We start from the raw sequence: 18179 nt of genomic DNA on the forward strand, positions 1-18179 counted from the left end.
GCCTTATTCCAAGTTTAACATGATGGCAATGAGGAAAAAAATGTTTGCAATTTTGGCAATTAAAAAAAAAACAGAAAACATCAACAACAAAGAAATCACATTAACATAATTAAAGCAGAAGAATCAGTTTGTTGTTAATAAATTGTGTTTCTAGGCACTGATTACCTTGCCACTGACTTTTAAATTCCTGAAAAATATTTACAACACATTGATGCTGTCAGGAATTATTTCAATGCAGTTTTATTTATATAGCACCAATTCACTTTTCACTTTTCTATTGCCATATATATTATCAATTCATTTCCCTGCCCTGGTAATCTTAGTGTATGTAAATTTCTCATGTTTTTCTATTAACACTAATGACATTAATAGATTTAATTGTGATAATACAGTCTTCACTAATAGTCCACATTACATTTCTGTGTGACAAAAGTTTCATGAAGCTGTCCCAGATAACTACAGTACTCTTTTAGTATGTGTGTTTGTGTGCTTATGTTTTCAGGTTGTCAGCGGCGATGCCATAAAACTCAAGTGTTGTCTTATACGTTAAGTATTTGAATACATTGAGAGCTCACGATCCCTTTCTACCATTTTGCTCTCTCAAGTGCTTCTTATCATTTAGTGTCAGGAAAAAACTTATCTGCTTTGTTAAATTGGAGAATGTAATAGCTGAATAGAAATGCTTCACTGTGCTGAACATCTAATTTTAAACTCTAATTTCTGTGTAGGATTAAAATTTCCAATTAGGTTAAGACTCAAAAAGTCCTCCTTTATGAAATTAGTTTGTGCTGCTTTACACTTTGCTCTCATTTTTTGTGCATCTAATTAATTCACATCTTTCTTTGAATTAGCGTTAAACCTTCAGAGCATATTAAGTCTCTTGAGGATGGGAAGGAAAACTTTTCTGACCACAGGGTATTTGAAGATAAATTACTGTGAGCCAACAGGAGTAATTTATGAGGTTGGAACCATTGTTTGGCTTTGTTTTAAGATTTAATTTGGGTGACTTCCCTTCATTTTTATACAAATGTATCTTAGATGCTATTAAAAATGTAATTGCTGCCTCAAGACACAGTGAGTGGGTGTAACAGATCCACGGTGTATAAGTAGCAGCATACCTACTCCATCAGATTTTTTAAATTTTTATTACAGCACTTGGAAATAAATTACAAGATATTTTCTGCCTTTTTAAAAGCAGTTAATCATCCATGGCTGTTCACTATGAGTTTTATGACCAAATATTCCATAGGAATGAATAAGAAGACAATTGAAAATCATCTATCTGAAGCATGCAATGTTGCTACCTTTCCTCCAGAACACCAAGATTCCTGAACCACAAAATATGTGCAACACATTAAGACATCTTGAACTGTCACGATATTGATGATCTGTTCACTGTGACTAGCCTAAGATAGAGGAAATAACTTGGCTCTTGCTAAGATGCAGGTGATCTGCAGTGCTGCTGATGGGATTAATGAAAATGTCAAAGCAAAATGGTTGCCTCCACAGGTATTCCATCATTCTCTAAAGCCAACATTTTCCCTTTCATTTGAATGTAGTAGAAGCTGTGCAAGGGTTTAAGACAGAAGCTTTATATTACCTTCTGCTTTTCTACATTAGGAATGAATTAAGAATGCATTTTTCTTTTAAAGTTGGTCCCCTTTAAGTCTATATTGATGCTATACTGACTTCTCTGAGAACAGGGAGACTGCTGTCCGAACAGCTTTCTGTTTGTGATTGACCCGGCCTTGGCGGTTTCCTGTGTTGTTTCTGAATATTATAACCAATTTACTCTCAGCTGAAGATGATATCGTGAGTCAGACGGGTAGAGTTTAGACAAAACTGGGTGTTTCAACTGTACCAAAATCCCAAATGCATACCAAAACTGGATTTAGAATGGAAAAAGGAGACTAACATTAAGCTTCTGTAATGGCCTTCCCTTTGCCCTGCTACATAGTTGACTCGTTCTCTATGTTTTGTAAAAAAATTGTATAAAAGTGAAACTCTTCTTTGAGCTTGCTGTTGAATAATAATTTTTTTAAAAATGTTAAATGCAGCTTAGCTGAAAGAGTGTTTCTGCCAACCTGCACAGAGGATCTGTTTTGTCAGCACTCGTTCAGACTTGGAGGTTGTGTCAAGGTGAATGCTGAGTTGTAAAATCGTAGGAAATCATTGAGATTCTGGTTCGGCAGATGGCGTCTTTGTCAGGGACGAGAAATGGCAACTTGAGAGCATCGACAATATCCAGCCACCTCTGCTCTACCACAGCAGCTATGAGCTTCTGAAATGAAACACCTAATAACAAACTTTACATGCAAATTTTAGCAGCCACTGAAATACATTTTTATAATAAGAGGATCTCTATAGGTGTTAAATATTTGTTGTTCAGTCATATAACAATATTTATAGAGTTCTCCAGGTTGTGACATTTCTTTTTTTTTTTTTCTGTATTTAAACTATAAATATGATCAAAGTAGATAAATGAGGTGAGAAAAACTAAAATAACTGTATTTCCATGAAACTAGGAACAATTTTATGTTGTTTTTTCTAGGAAATTAGAACAAGAAGAATTACAAATCTTTTCCTAATTGTTTTATATATATATATATATATATAAATATTAATAAATTCATATATATATATATATATATATAATTTTGTTCCTTTTTGAAATACAATTTAATGCTAATAATAGTTATTTAAGTCTTTTTTGTTTTGTTCCGTGGTAGGAATCTGCAACAAATGCTATGAGAATTGACAACCTTTAAGCTCTTTGAAAATTCACAAGACTATGAAATTGCTTTAATTATCCCATTTTTGTCTTTTAGTTATGTTGTGTTCTTTCATTTTAAGGAACAGCATCTTTTGCAAATGCATCTTTAGTGTGCAGCAACCAAACGACTTAGTATCACTCAAAGCTTCAGTGGAGAAAAAAAATACCTCAGACCGAGGGGAAAACAATCTAATTTACAGAAGAAATGTCTCACGAGAATGTATGTATCGCTTGGCATTATTATGGCAAATGGTTTATTTATATCAATTATAATATATCCGATGAATAATTTGTTTGGATGAAAATGTTCATAAAAATTCTAATTGTTTATGCAAATGGTAATAATTTAGCAGTGGCTTCTCTCACCAACACAGTTAATTCAAATACAGATGCAAGCAGCAATAGGCTCTCATTGTTCTTCAGTGTAAATAAATTAATGTAAAATATGGAAGGAAAAAATGAGGCAAAAAAGAGCAAACAATGCAAAAGCCAAATGACATTGAGACACCAGTTTAATATGTATGTGTTTCAGCTTAATGGTCAATTTCATTAGCCAATCTCATTGTTATGCACTGACTGCCTTCCTGCAGTAAAATGAATATTGCATCCCTGCAGACTGAATAATCAGCAGGAAATATTTGTACATGAATGACATGTGTGGGAAGAAGTATCTTCCCTGCTGGAGATACAGATTGTTTGTTACGACACATTGATCTTTAAACATTAAACATTTCATTTTTGAGGGTTTTTAAAAACTGAAGAGTTAAACTGAATATAAATTTAAATCTTTTATTTAAAATAAGATTTCTGTTTTAACAGAGCGTTTTGGAAAGAGTAGTCTGAGGATCTCAAGGGATTCTCCTGCATCTATTAAAGTTGGAGCTTCTTGTGCCAAACCTTTAGTGCCTAAATTACAAAGGCTAGATTTATTCAGAAATAACAGATTTTTCACTGACCTTAGTCCACATGTGTATGTGGACCGCATATGGCTTTTGCTCAGGCTTTGTGGGCTTGGTCATAATGGGCTTCTTGCATAGAACTTCCTCAGGTTGACTAAATCTTGGCAAAACTAGTTTGCCACCCTTTCTTTTTATAGCTTTGAATAAGTATCAAGAAACTCTTTCTAAGTTGTGCAGTGCAACAAACTTTACCTACATGCTGGTATTTGTACAGTCATCAACTCTGTTGTTACTCATTTTTTTAAATGGCATTTACACTGTTGTAAACATATCATTTTCTATCTACCATATATGCTATATTATAGATAGGGTTTTTTTACCGTTCCAATGTTCAGTACACATAATGTACATTTTTGAAAAAGTGAACTGAATCAGTTGCACATCCCTTGGATCATGAGTCCTATATGCCTATTTCTAATAAATGCAAGATATTTTCTGTTATAGTCTTGTACAGTATGTCATTGTTAATCTTGTTTTTTGTTGTTGTTGTTGTTGTTGTTTTCTTTTCTTTTAACACTTTAAGAACTTTTGTGTGAACCTGTTTTACCTGAATTTCCATTTTGCAGGAAAAAAGTCTATTTCTGTTTTGCTTGTAAGATGTACAACTGGTGCCCTTTCAAGCTGTTCAGCACTCTGCATGTGACCAAACCTTGTTGAGGTGTCTTGATATATGACTCAGTTATTACATTAGCTAAGAAGAGACTGTGTTTGCAGTAAAAACACTGCTGATCTTTGCTGATGACTGAATAGCTAGATTATTTGGATGTACATCAACCACTTATTGTAATGCAAAAGGACTATGTCAGGTACAAGAAGAAACAGTTTAAAGAAGAAAATCTATTTTTGAACACAAAATATTTTTTTCAAAAAAATATTCTAATTCCACTCAAAGTAAAAATCTCACCTTGCAGAAAGATAACCCAAAACATCCTTACAGGTTGCATAAAAGTATTTGTGTTTTACTGGATGACATCAGTCTGTTTGTTTTGCTTTTTGTGCCCTTTAATGTTCATGTTTAGTCAACACCAAAATTAATTAAATCAAATCTGTGTTAGCCACATTTGTGAATTGTTGTAAATAGAATTTGAGAAAAATATCCGAACATAGTAAAATTATCAAATACGTCAACATATATTTTGCACAATGACATGTGGAATAAAACAAAAGGAAAAACACTCTAAAATATGAGGAAGTAAGTTTGAAAAATGCGTCTTTTTAACTATTTTCATCACTTTCATTTATAAGTGTTGACTGAATTTCATTTGACAGATATGGACTCCAAACTGGGGCTGGCCTCATCATCTCCTGCCCCACCTTCCTTTCAGAAGGGTTCTCCTGTAGCCACTTTCTCTTCTGCTCCACCTCAACCAACCTCAGTCAAGTACAGTCCAGCACACAGTCCTGAAGGCAGCATCCCTTTTACAATATTTGGTATGTGCATATTTAACAACAGGTTAAAAATCAAACGTGCTGTACTGCAAATCTGGTTGACTCACCCACAGAGATCTTCTCAGTAGCTTTTCTTAACGGTATGTAATGTAATATTAATTTGAGTTTATATAGCATACTTTATCTGAATTTTTTAAAGTCAGAGGGCTATTTGGAGAATTCAGCACACCAACTTAATGAATAACAACTATTTAAAAACCAGTACATGCCCTTGTGGATTTCTTTAAGCTCCAGTTTATCTTTTGTGATTTAATATGCCTGTCAGCCCCACTCTGTTTATGCAGCCAGTGGCATCTCTTGTTTTCTCTGAATACTAACTGTGGCCAAAGCCATTATGTACTGAGCAACAGTGCTGCACACACTGACACACTGTCAGATTACCCGTGACCACAGAATAATGTGCTGATTTACATACAATGGGTGGTCTTTTTTTTTTTTCTTTAATGATAAGATGCCCTAAAAGCCTTGTCTTTCCCTTTGCTATTGTAGTGGAAAAACACAGTCACCATTATAAATTATTCATGTTTATATATCAACTGAAAATTTGACAAATTTTTATGCCCATGTTAGATGGAAGGATGCAGTCATATTGATGTAGCAATTCAGTAAACTGAGATCTGTTGCAAGCCTAGATGTCCATCAAATAGCGACCTCAAAGACACATGATTGTGTTCAGTTCCTTAGAGGTTAAAATAATTGTTTTTGAAGGTGGCACTGTGGGCACAGACCTCCATATTAAATTGTAAATCTCTTGTATGAAAAACAGTTGGAAATATGGACTAATTACATCTTTAGTTTTGTGAGATGTATTTAAAATACTACTGCATGTAATACTTGCGGTACACTAAGCTGTCAGTTGCTCAAATATGTATATTTCCCTGATTGGAAAAACAATGTCATTTCAAGTTTCCTACCGGGTAATCACCAATTATGGCTGGTCAAGGTAAATTTGTAGCTGTCCTCACACCCTGCAGTTAAAGTCAAATCGGCCCATATAATCTACTTTTAAGTTCATAATTGTTTGGGTTATTTTTATGTCCACCCTCTGTCAATCAGTTAATCTGTTAAGGTTTTCAGTTGTTTTGTTTGCTTTTGTATTTTTACCCTGTGCTCTTCATTTGTTTTTGTTTTTTTTAGGTCAAACTCACCAGACAGGAGATGAACTTTCAAATATGCAGAGCTGTCCTGCTTTTGGTCTTTTAACCTCAAGTTCAAATTGCTCTGAGTTTGTTCACCGAGGAAAAACGGGCTTGATGACGACACCTACAAACACACAATTCAAAGTATTTCCAAGTAAGGAATGCTTAAAGTTTCAGAAGTTTTGAGTACCAGAATAAAACAATTTTTATTGCAAGTCATTAAATATAAATATCATGTAGAATTATTTTATGGGTTAGCATCAGATTGTCATGCTATACCAAATAAATAAAAACACTGTCATGTTTGAACAATAATTTAAAGTAAAATGTAGAAACTGGGTTAATTCGGATATTTACTCAATGACTGTCTTTACTTCTTGAGACCAGAAACTTTCCAAACTATTAATGTTTTTCTAATAAGTGATAGAAAGACCCGAGTGCCTTCTTTCAGCCGTAGCAGTACATTGGGGGCAGCATTGTGTTCCATCATTCTATATACATCAAGAGAAAACCATCATCAGTCCCAGAGTTTCTTTGGCATCACATTATAGGAACAGTATGACAAAGTCTTCTGTGTTTTGTAGTTGGAGCTTTTTAAACAGAAAACTGTCTATGTCAAAATGAGTTATGGGGACAAAATAAGACTCTTTCCAGATTGTTCCATATGAAACAGAAAAATTAATGGCGACGTTTAAAGATGCAGATGCCAACAACCTAAAACTTTCAAAAATATTTTACATTCTTCAAAAGCTACAGTGTTGTACAACAAATCCAGTTTGAGTAATACCAAATATCATTGATATTTTTCATAAATTTAAGTTAAGTTCTTCTGTTTGTTGAGAGAATATTTACATGTTTATTCTTTATACGTGACAAACTGTCTTGTTCACTCAGAGCTGTGGCGGCCTACTGAGATGGATAATTGCAGAGCAGGAGCCATCTTTCACCCTCTGCTGGGTCTGTATCCTTTCTCTGTACCAGTCTTCAAAACCCATGATCCTGCTCATCCACAACTTTGCACCTCAGGTAATGAAGCAGAAAATAAAACTGTTGTTCCATCATTGGGTATTATGCAGTACTGAATATAAATGACACCTAAATCACAAAGAAACATGGCAGTATTAACTAGTAATATTTATTATCAATACTCAAAATTGACCTCTCCGGGTATCAATGTGGTTCACATTGCACACCCTATACTCTCATAAGACAATTAAAATGCTACTTTGTGTAGGTGTGGACAGATGGAACACGTCCTCCTCAAACAGGAACTTGAACACCAGTCTATTACCACTTAAAGAAAAAGAGAAAACTAAAATCAACTCAAGTTGGAGTCAAAATAGCCTTTCTGAGCGTGCGACCAAGACCATTCTCTCAACAAAGGAAAAGGTTTGTATTAGGCAAATTATTTCTTCTTTTTTATCACTTCAGTATGTGGTGAATGTAATCTTTTTCCAATCTTATTTTGTTGTCATTTAGGGTGTCATAAATCGACCTCTAGAGACACCCAGGTGTAATATTCGCCTATCAGGATCCTTGTCAGAAAGCTCCAGCGAAGAAACCAGCAGTGATTCTGACAATATGGAGAAAGATGATGAGGATCTAAGCAGCGACAGCGATGACTCTGAAAAAGAGATCCCAGTTGGACACGAAGTCAGTGGAACTGTGGATGTGCTTTCAGAATCCTTTTGTCCAAAGATTTGCATATGTACAGTTTGCTGCAAAATAACTCATAAAACTTGATTTTTTTTTTTTTTACGTTTTGGCACATTGCACACACAAATTTAATTCTATTTTAATGGGATAACAGAAAATATCCCATTATGATGCTTTCTGTTATCCTGAAATACAATACATGAAAATTTTCCAAACATAAATCTGAAAAGTGTGGTCATTTGGGTCAATGCTCTGTAGAGTAAGATAAGTCTTTTAGAATGTAATTTTAAAGCCTTTCAAACCTAGGTACCAAAATTTTGCATATTTGTCATTGAAATATAGCTCAAGCTCAGTTAGATTGGACAGCTTATGTCTATAAGGATTAAGATTCAAGTCCTACAAAATATCTTCAGTTGAATTGAAATTTGGAGTTTGACTTGGCCATTTTAACACGTTAATATGCTTTGATCATGAATAATGAACTCCGATAATGAAGAGACTTCTGTGTAGAAGCAGCTACAAAAACCTGCAGGATACTGGCTCTCGAGGGCTGGAGTTAGCCGCCTTAATTTAAATCCATTGGAGCGCTGGTTGTATATTTAAGGTTGTTGTCCTGTTGTCCTGAATCTTCGGCTGAGTCTCAACTCTTCTGCAGCACCTCAACAGTTTTTTCTCCAAGATAGCTCTATCCATCTTTCATTAAATTAAATTATTTCCCTTTCCCTGCAGCATGATACTACCACCATCATGTTCTCCTTCTTGGAGTACTAACTTTGTTTTGATCTATCGCATAAAATATCATTAGTATCCATCGATGTTTGTGGTGTATGACAATATGGAAAATGTTTGAGGATAGAAATATTTTAACATTCTGAATTATGCGTAAAGAAATATAGTTGGAGTGACGGAACCAACTTTGATAAAGTGTATTTGATAACTTCATATCTGCGATAGATTTGTCAACAATCATGCTCTGTTGGTGGGTGGAAGGCTGGAAGCATGTGTTAGATGACAGAGCTGCTAGTGTAAGAATCTCACAGCAGGAGCTGACATGATGTTCTGTCTTTTTGTTGTTTTCCTCCTACTCAGCATCTGACACACAACACTTCTGAGAGTCAAGAGAGGAGACCTTTTTCTGGTGATAGAAAAGCTTGTCAAACGAGTCTTTTGTCACAGAGTTCCTGTGACTTCCTCTCATCAGCTTCAGTTCCTTTCTTGTCCTGTTGGTCTCCTTACTTGCACTGTACTGTTTTTTCCACAGTCCAGTGACTGAAGAGGAGAAAAGCCTCCTCTGCATAAGAGTGTCATACATCCCACTGGATTGGCTATTGACAACATTTCTTTAATACAGTCCCACAACAAGGCTTGCCCTTCACACTCTAACTCTGTTCCAAACCCCATTCTATCAGAGTACAAGTCCACCCCAACACCTCCAAAGTACCAAATTCCTTCATCATCTCCAAACCAGAGTTCCACCTTTAAATATCAGTGTATTGGTTTTCTAAAACCTCTTAGAACCAAACCACCTATGTTTTTGTTGGTTTTTTTCCCTCAAAACATTCCTTGCATGAATGTAAACCTTTCACACATTCAGGTGCATATATTGCGATACAACTCTAGATATAGAGTGATGAAAGTTGCACCTAGATCAAGAAACTAGTTTATTAGAAGGTTCCTTCAACACCTGATGCAGTTGATGCATCAAGTGTTGCAGGAAGTTAGAAGTTGTGCAGGACTCCAGCTCTTGAGGACTGGAGTTTGCCTCTCCCTTATTAGGCTAATTTGTAAAAAGGTATGAGATGATGATCCCTGAACAAACCTAGATTATTTATTTATATATATATACTTGAAAAAAAAACTTAACCCATTCAACTTTTACTCACCTCACTATTTTTTGTTGTTTCTTTGTTGTTGCAACTGGATAAACGCCACTGGTGTTATCAAGGATTTTATTATTCTTCTGGAGTGTCTAACCGCTGTGGGACTGAAAATTGCAGTGTTTGTAATTTTTGTTTTCTTCAAAATTTTGTTTCTACAAAACTTGTTTGTACAAAACAAGTTTTGTTTCTACAAGATTAACATCACAAAACGGATCACCAATTAGCTTTCTTATGCTTGGGGTTGGTTGTTATTATGGAAAGTAAATCTCTTTTACAGTTTATAGTGATTGTCACCATTGTAAAAATAAGGTATAATGAAGGACTGTGTATTAGGGGAGTTTGGATCCATGTAACGGTTCCCAAGAAAGTACAGCCTTTTGATTGTCAAAGTTTGATAATAGCAACACTTACAACTTGGTAATGTCTCACTTTGGGAGGGGAGGAAGCTAAACAAATTTCAAAATATTTTTATAGCAGTCTGTCTTTAATATTTGACAGACTCTAGTCTGCTTTTCTTTGTTACACCTTTATTACACCTTCATTTGCAACCCACAGCAATGCAATGTGAGTGATAGTGATTTATTTATTGTTTTGGTATTTATTTATAAAGGTTGAAACTCAGATGGATTCTGTGAAGAAGTCTTCCTTTGTACGACCCAAGGACCAAATTTGGTAAGAAAGAAATATTTTACCTCTCTGTTCATGTTTAAAGGCCACTAGCTAAAACTGTTCTTTTTATAACATATTTTATTTAAAAAAACAAAAGAAAACTTGTTCATTTAAACTGCTTTTTGTAGTTTTATAATTATGCACTTTGCTGTGTTGTTGTTAATTAATAATTCTTATAAAAGGGGCACCACATGGCTAAGTGATTGAGCAGGCACACCACACAGAGGTTACAGTCCTCAATGCAGTTATCCCTGGATTAATTCCTGGCCTGCACCATCTGGTGCATGTCTTCCCCTTTTGTTCCTTGCCCTTCTTCCTGTCAGGCTACTATTGAATAAAGGTCTCTAGTGCCATAAAGAAACTTTAGAAAAAATATATTTGTAGGTCTCTGGTTGGAATTTGCAAAAATATGTATGCTCCTCAAACAGTCAAAGTACTGTTAAGATTTTAATATGTCATTGTTTATATCCATTCACTTTTGTTCTTTTCATCTGGCAGGAACCCAGAGCTGTTCCTGAACCCCCACTTTAACGGAGTGGTCAGCACTGCAGATCAAGATGCACCTTTGGCTCTCATAACGAAACCTCGTATCCAGACCAACTCTCCAAGCAAAAGGCCGTTCTTGGCAGCAACCAGCCCTCCCTACCACACACCTGTCAACCTGAGCATTAGCAGCAAGAAGTTGTCAGACACATCTGCTTTGCCATCTAAATCTGCCCCATCAGGACTTGTTCCAGGATCAGTTAAGGCTGCTTCAGTTCTGCATGGAGGGTGGAGGCCAGCAAAAACCAGTTCCTGCCTAAAACCTGTAGACTTAACCAGAAACGGTGGGTTTGATTTCCACAGCAGCAGAGGCTCAGAGGACTCTTCAGGAGACATTGAGGATGATGAAGAGAGTAGTCTGAATTCTGGCAGTAGCCTTTCAGGTTAGGTTACAATGCAATAAATATGTTTCTGAAAGGAGTTTAGAGAAATCAGAAAAGGAAAAACAAAGTGAAATCAAGTTTGAATGTATGACGGGAATAGACTGAGCCTTCTCTGTCTTCAATTCCCCTCAGACTCTGGGAGCAATCCTGAGAGTGACAGTGCTGAGGATCATGGGAAGGAGTCCTTTAAGGCAGAATCACATACTGATGCCAACGGAAGTGGTGCCCTGCTTAACCTGCAGATTCTGAAGAATTTAGGTGTATCAGCCACCAATTTACTCCACCACCATGGCAACCTCCCTGATCCTTTAACATTTGCAACAGCAGGTAACAAATCTATTCTTTTACATACAATACATTTCTAAAGGTTGTCTAGTAAAATTTCAATTGGAAAGTTTAACCACTATAAGATACTCCCAAAGTCTGTCATTTTATTATTATTATTATTACCACATTTTTCGGACTATAAACCGCTACGATTTTCTTTCGCTTTGAACAATGCGGCTTATAACCCGGTGCAGCTTTTTTTGTGGATTTTTCTTCAACCGCCACAGGCTCTTTAGCAGGAAATGAATCATTGGAAGTGAAATTTGGAAATCAAAGAAGAAAGTGCTGATTTTCATTTAGAACAAGCACATGCTAGCAGCAGGCACGTCGGAGAAATGTTTTCAAACTCATACTCCCTCATCATGGAAACAACACGAAGAAGTTCACATGACACTGCTTTTAAGTTGAAGGCTATCGATCTGGCAGTACAGATCGATAGCCGCTGTAAGTAAGCTCTGCGTGAACAAATCCAGAGTTCGGCGTTGGAGACACAGGGCTGCATCCCTAATAGCAGATTTATTAAGAATGCAGCTGTCTGTCCTTTGATCTATTTTGTTTTGTTCTAAATGTGTGTGTTTTCCCCTATGAGCAGTCTAACAAAATTACTCCGCTTTGACACAAGATATATATATAAAAAAAAATCTATGTTCACAGTAGAAATATATAAATAGAATGCTTTATTATATAATGTTTTTAATGGTAGTAGTACATTTATAAATATGTGTAGATATATATTTTGTGTTTAACAATATTTAATAATACATTTAAGTAATTGACTAAAACCCATCAGATTTTTTTGTTGTCTAGAATTGTTTAGATCAGATTCACGTTTATGATGCACTTGAATAAATGAGAAAATGGATTCAGTGACTATATGTTTCAGAATACTGTGAATACAGTTTTCATTTGCATCTATTAAAATTATTAAGGTACATCATTCTTCTGTGCAACAACATGACCACCGTCCCTTTTTCCATTATTATCCTCCTATATTTTAAAAACATAATTTATATTTAGTAAGTGAGAAAAGCACTCATTTTCCATTCTGTTTTTTAGGTTTAAAGAAGAAAAGGAGAGTCACAGATGAGCGAGCTCTGCAATTACCCCTTAAGTTTGGGTGAGGTTTTGCAGCTAAGACTTTGTTTACATGGTTATTTGCTGAATTATGGATAACGAAGTCAATTTTTGAGTAGAATTGGGGTTTCTCACTTAGGTCTGCAGTTATTTTATAAAGAGCATTCTTTGATTTATGTCCAATAATTAAAAATCGGATCTTATCTCTGGCTCAAATATTAAATTGATAAAAATAATTTTAAACTGCATTTATTCCAATATATTTATGACAGGATATTCATATATTTATTTTATTAAATTTTTGTTCTTGATATTCCTCTCCAGATGGGAGAGAGAGACCCGGATGAGAACTGTTACAGGTCGTCTGCAAGGGGAGGTGGCTTACTTTGCTCCGTGTGGGAAAAAGCTGCGTCAATATCCTGATGTAGTGAAGGTAAATAAATGATGTGTAGCTGAGCTTTTCTAAAAGACTGAGTTAGAGCTTTGAATGTTTGAGTTTGAAGCTTCTGTTGACAGTTGTTACTCTGTTCTCCACAGTACTTGGTCCGGCATGGAATAACAGAAATTTCCCGGGACAACTTCAGCTTTAGCACAAAAATTAAAGTTGGTAACTTCTATGAAGGTAGAGAAGGACCAGAGGTAAAAGTTTTGCGTCCAAGCTCTATTTATTGAATTTATTATTAATACAGTTAAGCCCAAGATTATTTACACCAGTGGCAGATTAAAATAAAAATATTTAATGGGATTACAACAGTTACTACCATTTTTAATTACTACAGATCAACATTTTGCTTGTGTTTTGAATATTTTATCTTTGGTGATGAACTCAAAAGACTTTAAGGTCAAAAGTCCTCCTTGCCACCATCCTAAAGTTAATCTCTACTGAGATTTTCTATCTCAGTAGTTTTAACTCTGTTCAGACCACACTAAATCATTCATAATATCTACAGTTAGTAAAACATATTGGAAAGAAATAGTTTGAAAGAATAATTTTGGACTAGAGTACATCTAGTCATCTAAATAACATTATTTGATGACATGTTGACGCTTTACATATATTCATCATTTATACTGATGTCATATTAATTTGATGTTTTTATTTTAACTGCTCTTTTTTCTGTTGAAAAATTATTATGCAGCCAAATTAGATTTATGTTTTAATATAAGACTTTCTTGCACAAGTTTGAACTCACCCCATTAATATTTAGCTGCACCTTGACCACAGGATTTTTGTAGACATAAAAAAGTTTTTTTGTCACTTAAAATGTATAGTGTAGATCTTTCTCTTTGTCTGTGGATTAGAGAAAATGAACAATACAGAAAAAAAATGAAGCGCTACATTGTATTAGTAATTACTGCTGTATTGAAAAAAATTATACATAGCTTTCATGAAAGCTGATGACCTCAAATGAGTCTCCATAAGTTCTTGTATTAAACATGCTAACTGGAAAAAATAGATCTACACTATAATAAACGTGCAGTTTATTTTACCCCTTGTTTGTTTTCCACTTCTGACTTTTCTGATCTTTGTCAGGGTTTACAGTGGTTCCTGATGAATGAGGAGGACATTTCTTCTTGTATCATAGCGATGAATGGACAGCACAGCCGACAAACAAAATCCAAATACCAGACTGCAAACAATGTTTCTGCAGCCCAGCATCGTCATCCTGCATATTATAGTGAACCTTCTCTTCAAGATATTAGTGATTCAAAGTTATTACGGAAACTGGAAGCTCAAGGTTAGTTTGCATCACTGAAATACTCAGCATGCAGAAGCTGTTCAATTTTTTGCTGGTGTTGCTTTAGACCATCTTAAAATCCAAATATCTTGGTTATTCTTTGTCTTACTGAAAACTATGTTCCACATGACTGATTATCTCTAATTTCATGCTTTTTACTGTGTAAATTTAATTTTGCTTTAGTGCATTTGATAGTAGTGCAAATGCAATGTCTAATTCCCACCAGACCAGTTTGTACTGGGACTTTACAATGGTAGAAAACCAGACCAGATGTTTGTGACATCTGCTTACATGCTTGCTCTTATTGTTACAGCTGAAGACTGAATGGAAGAATAATCTTAATCTGAGTCTGAGCACAAAAATCTTGTAAATATTGTAAAAAGTTTTGTGATCAATCTACTGTCAATATTTCCTTAAGTCTTAGCTTTTCTAAACCTGACGGGTTTTTTTTCCCTCTGTTAAAATAATTTACTAATTAAAGAAGTTTGGATTGCTCTGTTTATTTATTTTTTTTTTTTCATTTTTATTTCTGTTTTCTTATATATTGCATTTTATTTGATATTTTGCCATGTTGCAGAAATAGCTCGACAGGCAGCTCAGATAAAAATGATGCGAAAACTAGAAAAACAGGCCATAGCACAAGCCACCAAGGAGGCGAAAAAGCAACAAGGTATAAACAGTTGCTGTTCAATCGGACTGTCTTCTAATTCAGATTAAAAGTTGTGGACAGAATTTATCCCTTTGTATATTCCAGCATTAAGGGCTGCTGAAGAGAGGCGGAAGAAAAGAGAGGAGATGAAGATTCATAAACAACAAGTATGTTTTTTTTTTTTTTCTCTAATTTATGTTCCTATGAATTCCTCCTACGGTACTTTATAACACTGCAACTTCTATATTTGTGTTACCACTTTGTAGACCTTCATTTCCCATTCTGCTTCTCCTCACTGCTTTCTACCATGCATGACTTAACAGTTAATCAATTTGATCTTGCCCTCATCTTTCCTCCAGGAGAAGATCAAGCGCATTCAGCATATTCGTATGGAGAAAGAACTCCGTGCACAGCAGGTTCTTGAGGTTGGTCCTGAAATTTGAAACACCTCCTATCTGCTTTGGATAAAAAATATAACTAAATAAAAAAAAAACTACTAATGCTAACACTTTCTTTGCAAAAGTACAATTAGATATGAAAAGCCCCACATACGTGCTGAAGTTTAATGAAAAATAGAGTATTCATTAATCAAGAGAGGAGAAGAATTTACACGGCAATGTGTAATACACCTATTTTACATTCCCACATTAATAAAAGCTGTGAAGTATTTAAGCCTTTCTAAATCAAATTTCAGCTGACACGCTTAGTAAGAGGCTCTTAATAGGATTTCATTAGAGCTGCAATCACTGATAAAAACATTGCTTAATTTGCACTCACTGAGCGCTGTTTTTTTTTTTTTCATTACTATTACGACAATTTTGTATTTTATAACAGATGAAAAATAAGAATCCCAATGCCTGTAATTTCAATACAATGTTATCTGGAAACTTTTGTGTAGAATCATGCTTACTGAGCAATGTACAGTAGAGAAATCTTCCTCTGTTCTGTCATTTCATTTTAATGATGATGGTGATACATTTTAAAATTGTTTTAATCTCTCCAAAATAAAATAATTACTTTGGTGCTAGTGGTCTGACCCAAGTGTTTCAGTTGGTCTGGATGAACTCTGCTTTGTGACAAAGTCAGACACATAAATGGTGTCACTGATGGCATGCCTCAGTCCAGCACCAGGTTATCTGTAACATGTTGTCTAGGTCCACCTAAATTAATTATACAGCAATTTGAAGTAGGATAAAATGTAATCTTGCTTGGTCCAAAGCTGGATCTAAATGTAGAATCTGGTGCTGCACACTACATGAAACAGCTCTTCCAGGTAAGAAACTCTCACACCTCCAAATTGTCCAAGTAAGCTGGATGGCTAAGACCATGGGAAACTATGAAATCTTAAGGCTGCAGCCTAATTTTAAAATATATTTGACACTATCGAGGAGATCCCTATGCTTCAGGTTTTGTCATATGGAGGGGGAAGGTCTCTAAAATCCTGACAATCTTTACTATTTCTTTAGTACTTTGTGTACAGCACCTTAACAGATGTTTCTAAACGTGCTAAATGCATAAGTTTTAACTTTTATATGATAAAGTGACCATACTCCTATATTTTGACCTCGGCTGTGTATGTTTTTGCTTACAGGCAAAGAGAAAGAAAAAAGAAGCTGCAGCCAATGTAAAAATGTTGGAAGCAGAGAAAAGAAACCAGGTGAGGTAAACTTTGATTGGTGCCATCTTGGTTTACCAATTCTTTTTACCCATTAGCCCATTGCATACTGGAGGCATCATCGCTCTAGCATTGCTATTTTCTGACTTGTCAGTGTCAAAGTTGTTGGTTGCCTTTTAACATCAGTGTAATTACAAAGAGGCAAACTAACCTCATTTTCATGTACATGCACTTATGATTGACGATGTCTTCATTTGCACATTTCGTTAGTCAGTGATCTTTATGGGGTTGGAAGTTTGACAATAAGATTGCTCAGTACAATGAACCAAGCTTGCCTTTTCTGCATGCTATTTAATTATGGTCATTTATGTGCTCATGTTTGGGTTTCTAATTAAATCCTTTGTTTGAAGGAGAGAGAGATCCGTAAACTTCAATCTTTCTTACAGAAGCACCAGGTATGAATTTTGTCCAAAACTGACAGCAATATTGTTCTTGATCTACATAATGTTCCAAAAGAATTGAACTTGTTTTAGCTGTTCATTATTTCATCTTTTTTTCCTGTTCCATATGTAAATTTTCTGGCTTTGGTTTTACTTGTGCTTTTCTGATTTCTAATTCTATGCCAAATCTTTCTCCCAGGAGCAGGAAAGGTATAGGCTAGATATGGTATGGGCATGTTATTGTTTTGTACATTTAGAACAAATGCATATGAATAGCTAATATCATATTGTTGCATTCCTCTGCATGGCTTTTCCAGAACAATCCACTGCAAACCTCTCTGCTGTTGATCACTCTGTAGAAATGCATCCTTTACTTTTCTAATATGATTAAAATGCACTCAGGATTAACATCAGACTGCCACTGGAAAACACTGAGAACATATGTATGTTGTGTGTATGTTTACCATCATGTTCTTCAGAATGGTTCATCCTTGCATGAGCTCTTAAATGTAGCACTGAAGTAAACTGTTTTCTCTTTTAAATTTGAGTTCTGCTTCCCATGCTTCTTATTTAAAGCTGTTTTTCATAATTGTCATTGATAATTCTAGGATTTGTCCCAATAGATTGAACAGTTGCGAATTAAGATGAAAAACACTTTTCTGTTGACTGGTAGGAGAGGGAGAGGCGCAGGCAGCACAGGACTCTCATGAAAGCTGTGGAGGCCCGGAGGAAAGCAGAGGTGATGAACTACTGCTTACATCTTAACCTTTCACACACTCCGCTAAGTTTACATTCCATAATGGAGAGTTAGTTTTAGCCATACTTGTTTTTAAAAGTAATAAATTGTTAAAGTATACACTTTCAAAATTTTAAAATCTTAATTT

The 18179-nt window shown here is 35.1% G+C and overlaps 1 protein-coding gene across 6 annotated transcripts in view; it reads left to right on the forward strand.

The window, feature by feature from the left end:
• Positions 1 to 18179, forward strand: part of LOC122840019 (bromodomain adjacent to zinc finger domain protein 2B) — a 31373-nt gene that overhangs the window by 3687 nt on the left and 9507 nt on the right. For 5 of the 6 annotated variants that reach the window (XM_044132118.1, XM_044132120.1, XM_044132122.1 and 2 more), the window contains exons 2-19: positions 5002 to 5163; positions 6319 to 6474; positions 7215 to 7346; positions 7555 to 7709; positions 7800 to 7973; positions 10467 to 10528; positions 11024 to 11451; positions 11584 to 11778; positions 12835 to 12895; positions 13177 to 13285; positions 13390 to 13491; positions 14387 to 14591; positions 15169 to 15261; positions 15346 to 15407; positions 15600 to 15665; positions 16832 to 16897; positions 17266 to 17310; positions 17969 to 18034. In XM_044132118.1, coding sequence (XP_043988053.1) covers positions 5004 to 5163; positions 6319 to 6474; positions 7215 to 7346; positions 7555 to 7709; positions 7800 to 7973; positions 10467 to 10528; positions 11024 to 11451; positions 11584 to 11778; positions 12835 to 12895; positions 13177 to 13285; positions 13390 to 13491; positions 14387 to 14591; positions 15169 to 15261; positions 15346 to 15407; positions 15600 to 15665; positions 16832 to 16897; positions 17266 to 17310; positions 17969 to 18034 — 2337 coding nt within the window. In that variant the 5' untranslated portion in view covers positions 5002 to 5003. The remainder of the gene's footprint in view (positions 1 to 5001; positions 5164 to 6318; positions 6475 to 7214; positions 7347 to 7554; positions 7710 to 7799; positions 7974 to 10466; positions 10529 to 11023; positions 11452 to 11583; positions 11779 to 12834; positions 12896 to 13176; positions 13286 to 13389; positions 13492 to 14386; positions 14592 to 15168; positions 15262 to 15345; positions 15408 to 15599; positions 15666 to 16831; positions 16898 to 17265; positions 17311 to 17968; positions 18035 to 18179) is intronic. The other variant, XM_044132121.1, reaches the window with a different exon arrangement.

Source organism: Gambusia affinis, linkage group LG11 (assembly GCF_019740435.1).
Source record: "Gambusia affinis linkage group LG11, SWU_Gaff_1.0, whole genome shotgun sequence".
Classification (NCBI taxonomy): Eukaryota; Metazoa; Chordata; class Actinopteri; order Cyprinodontiformes; family Poeciliidae; genus Gambusia; species Gambusia affinis.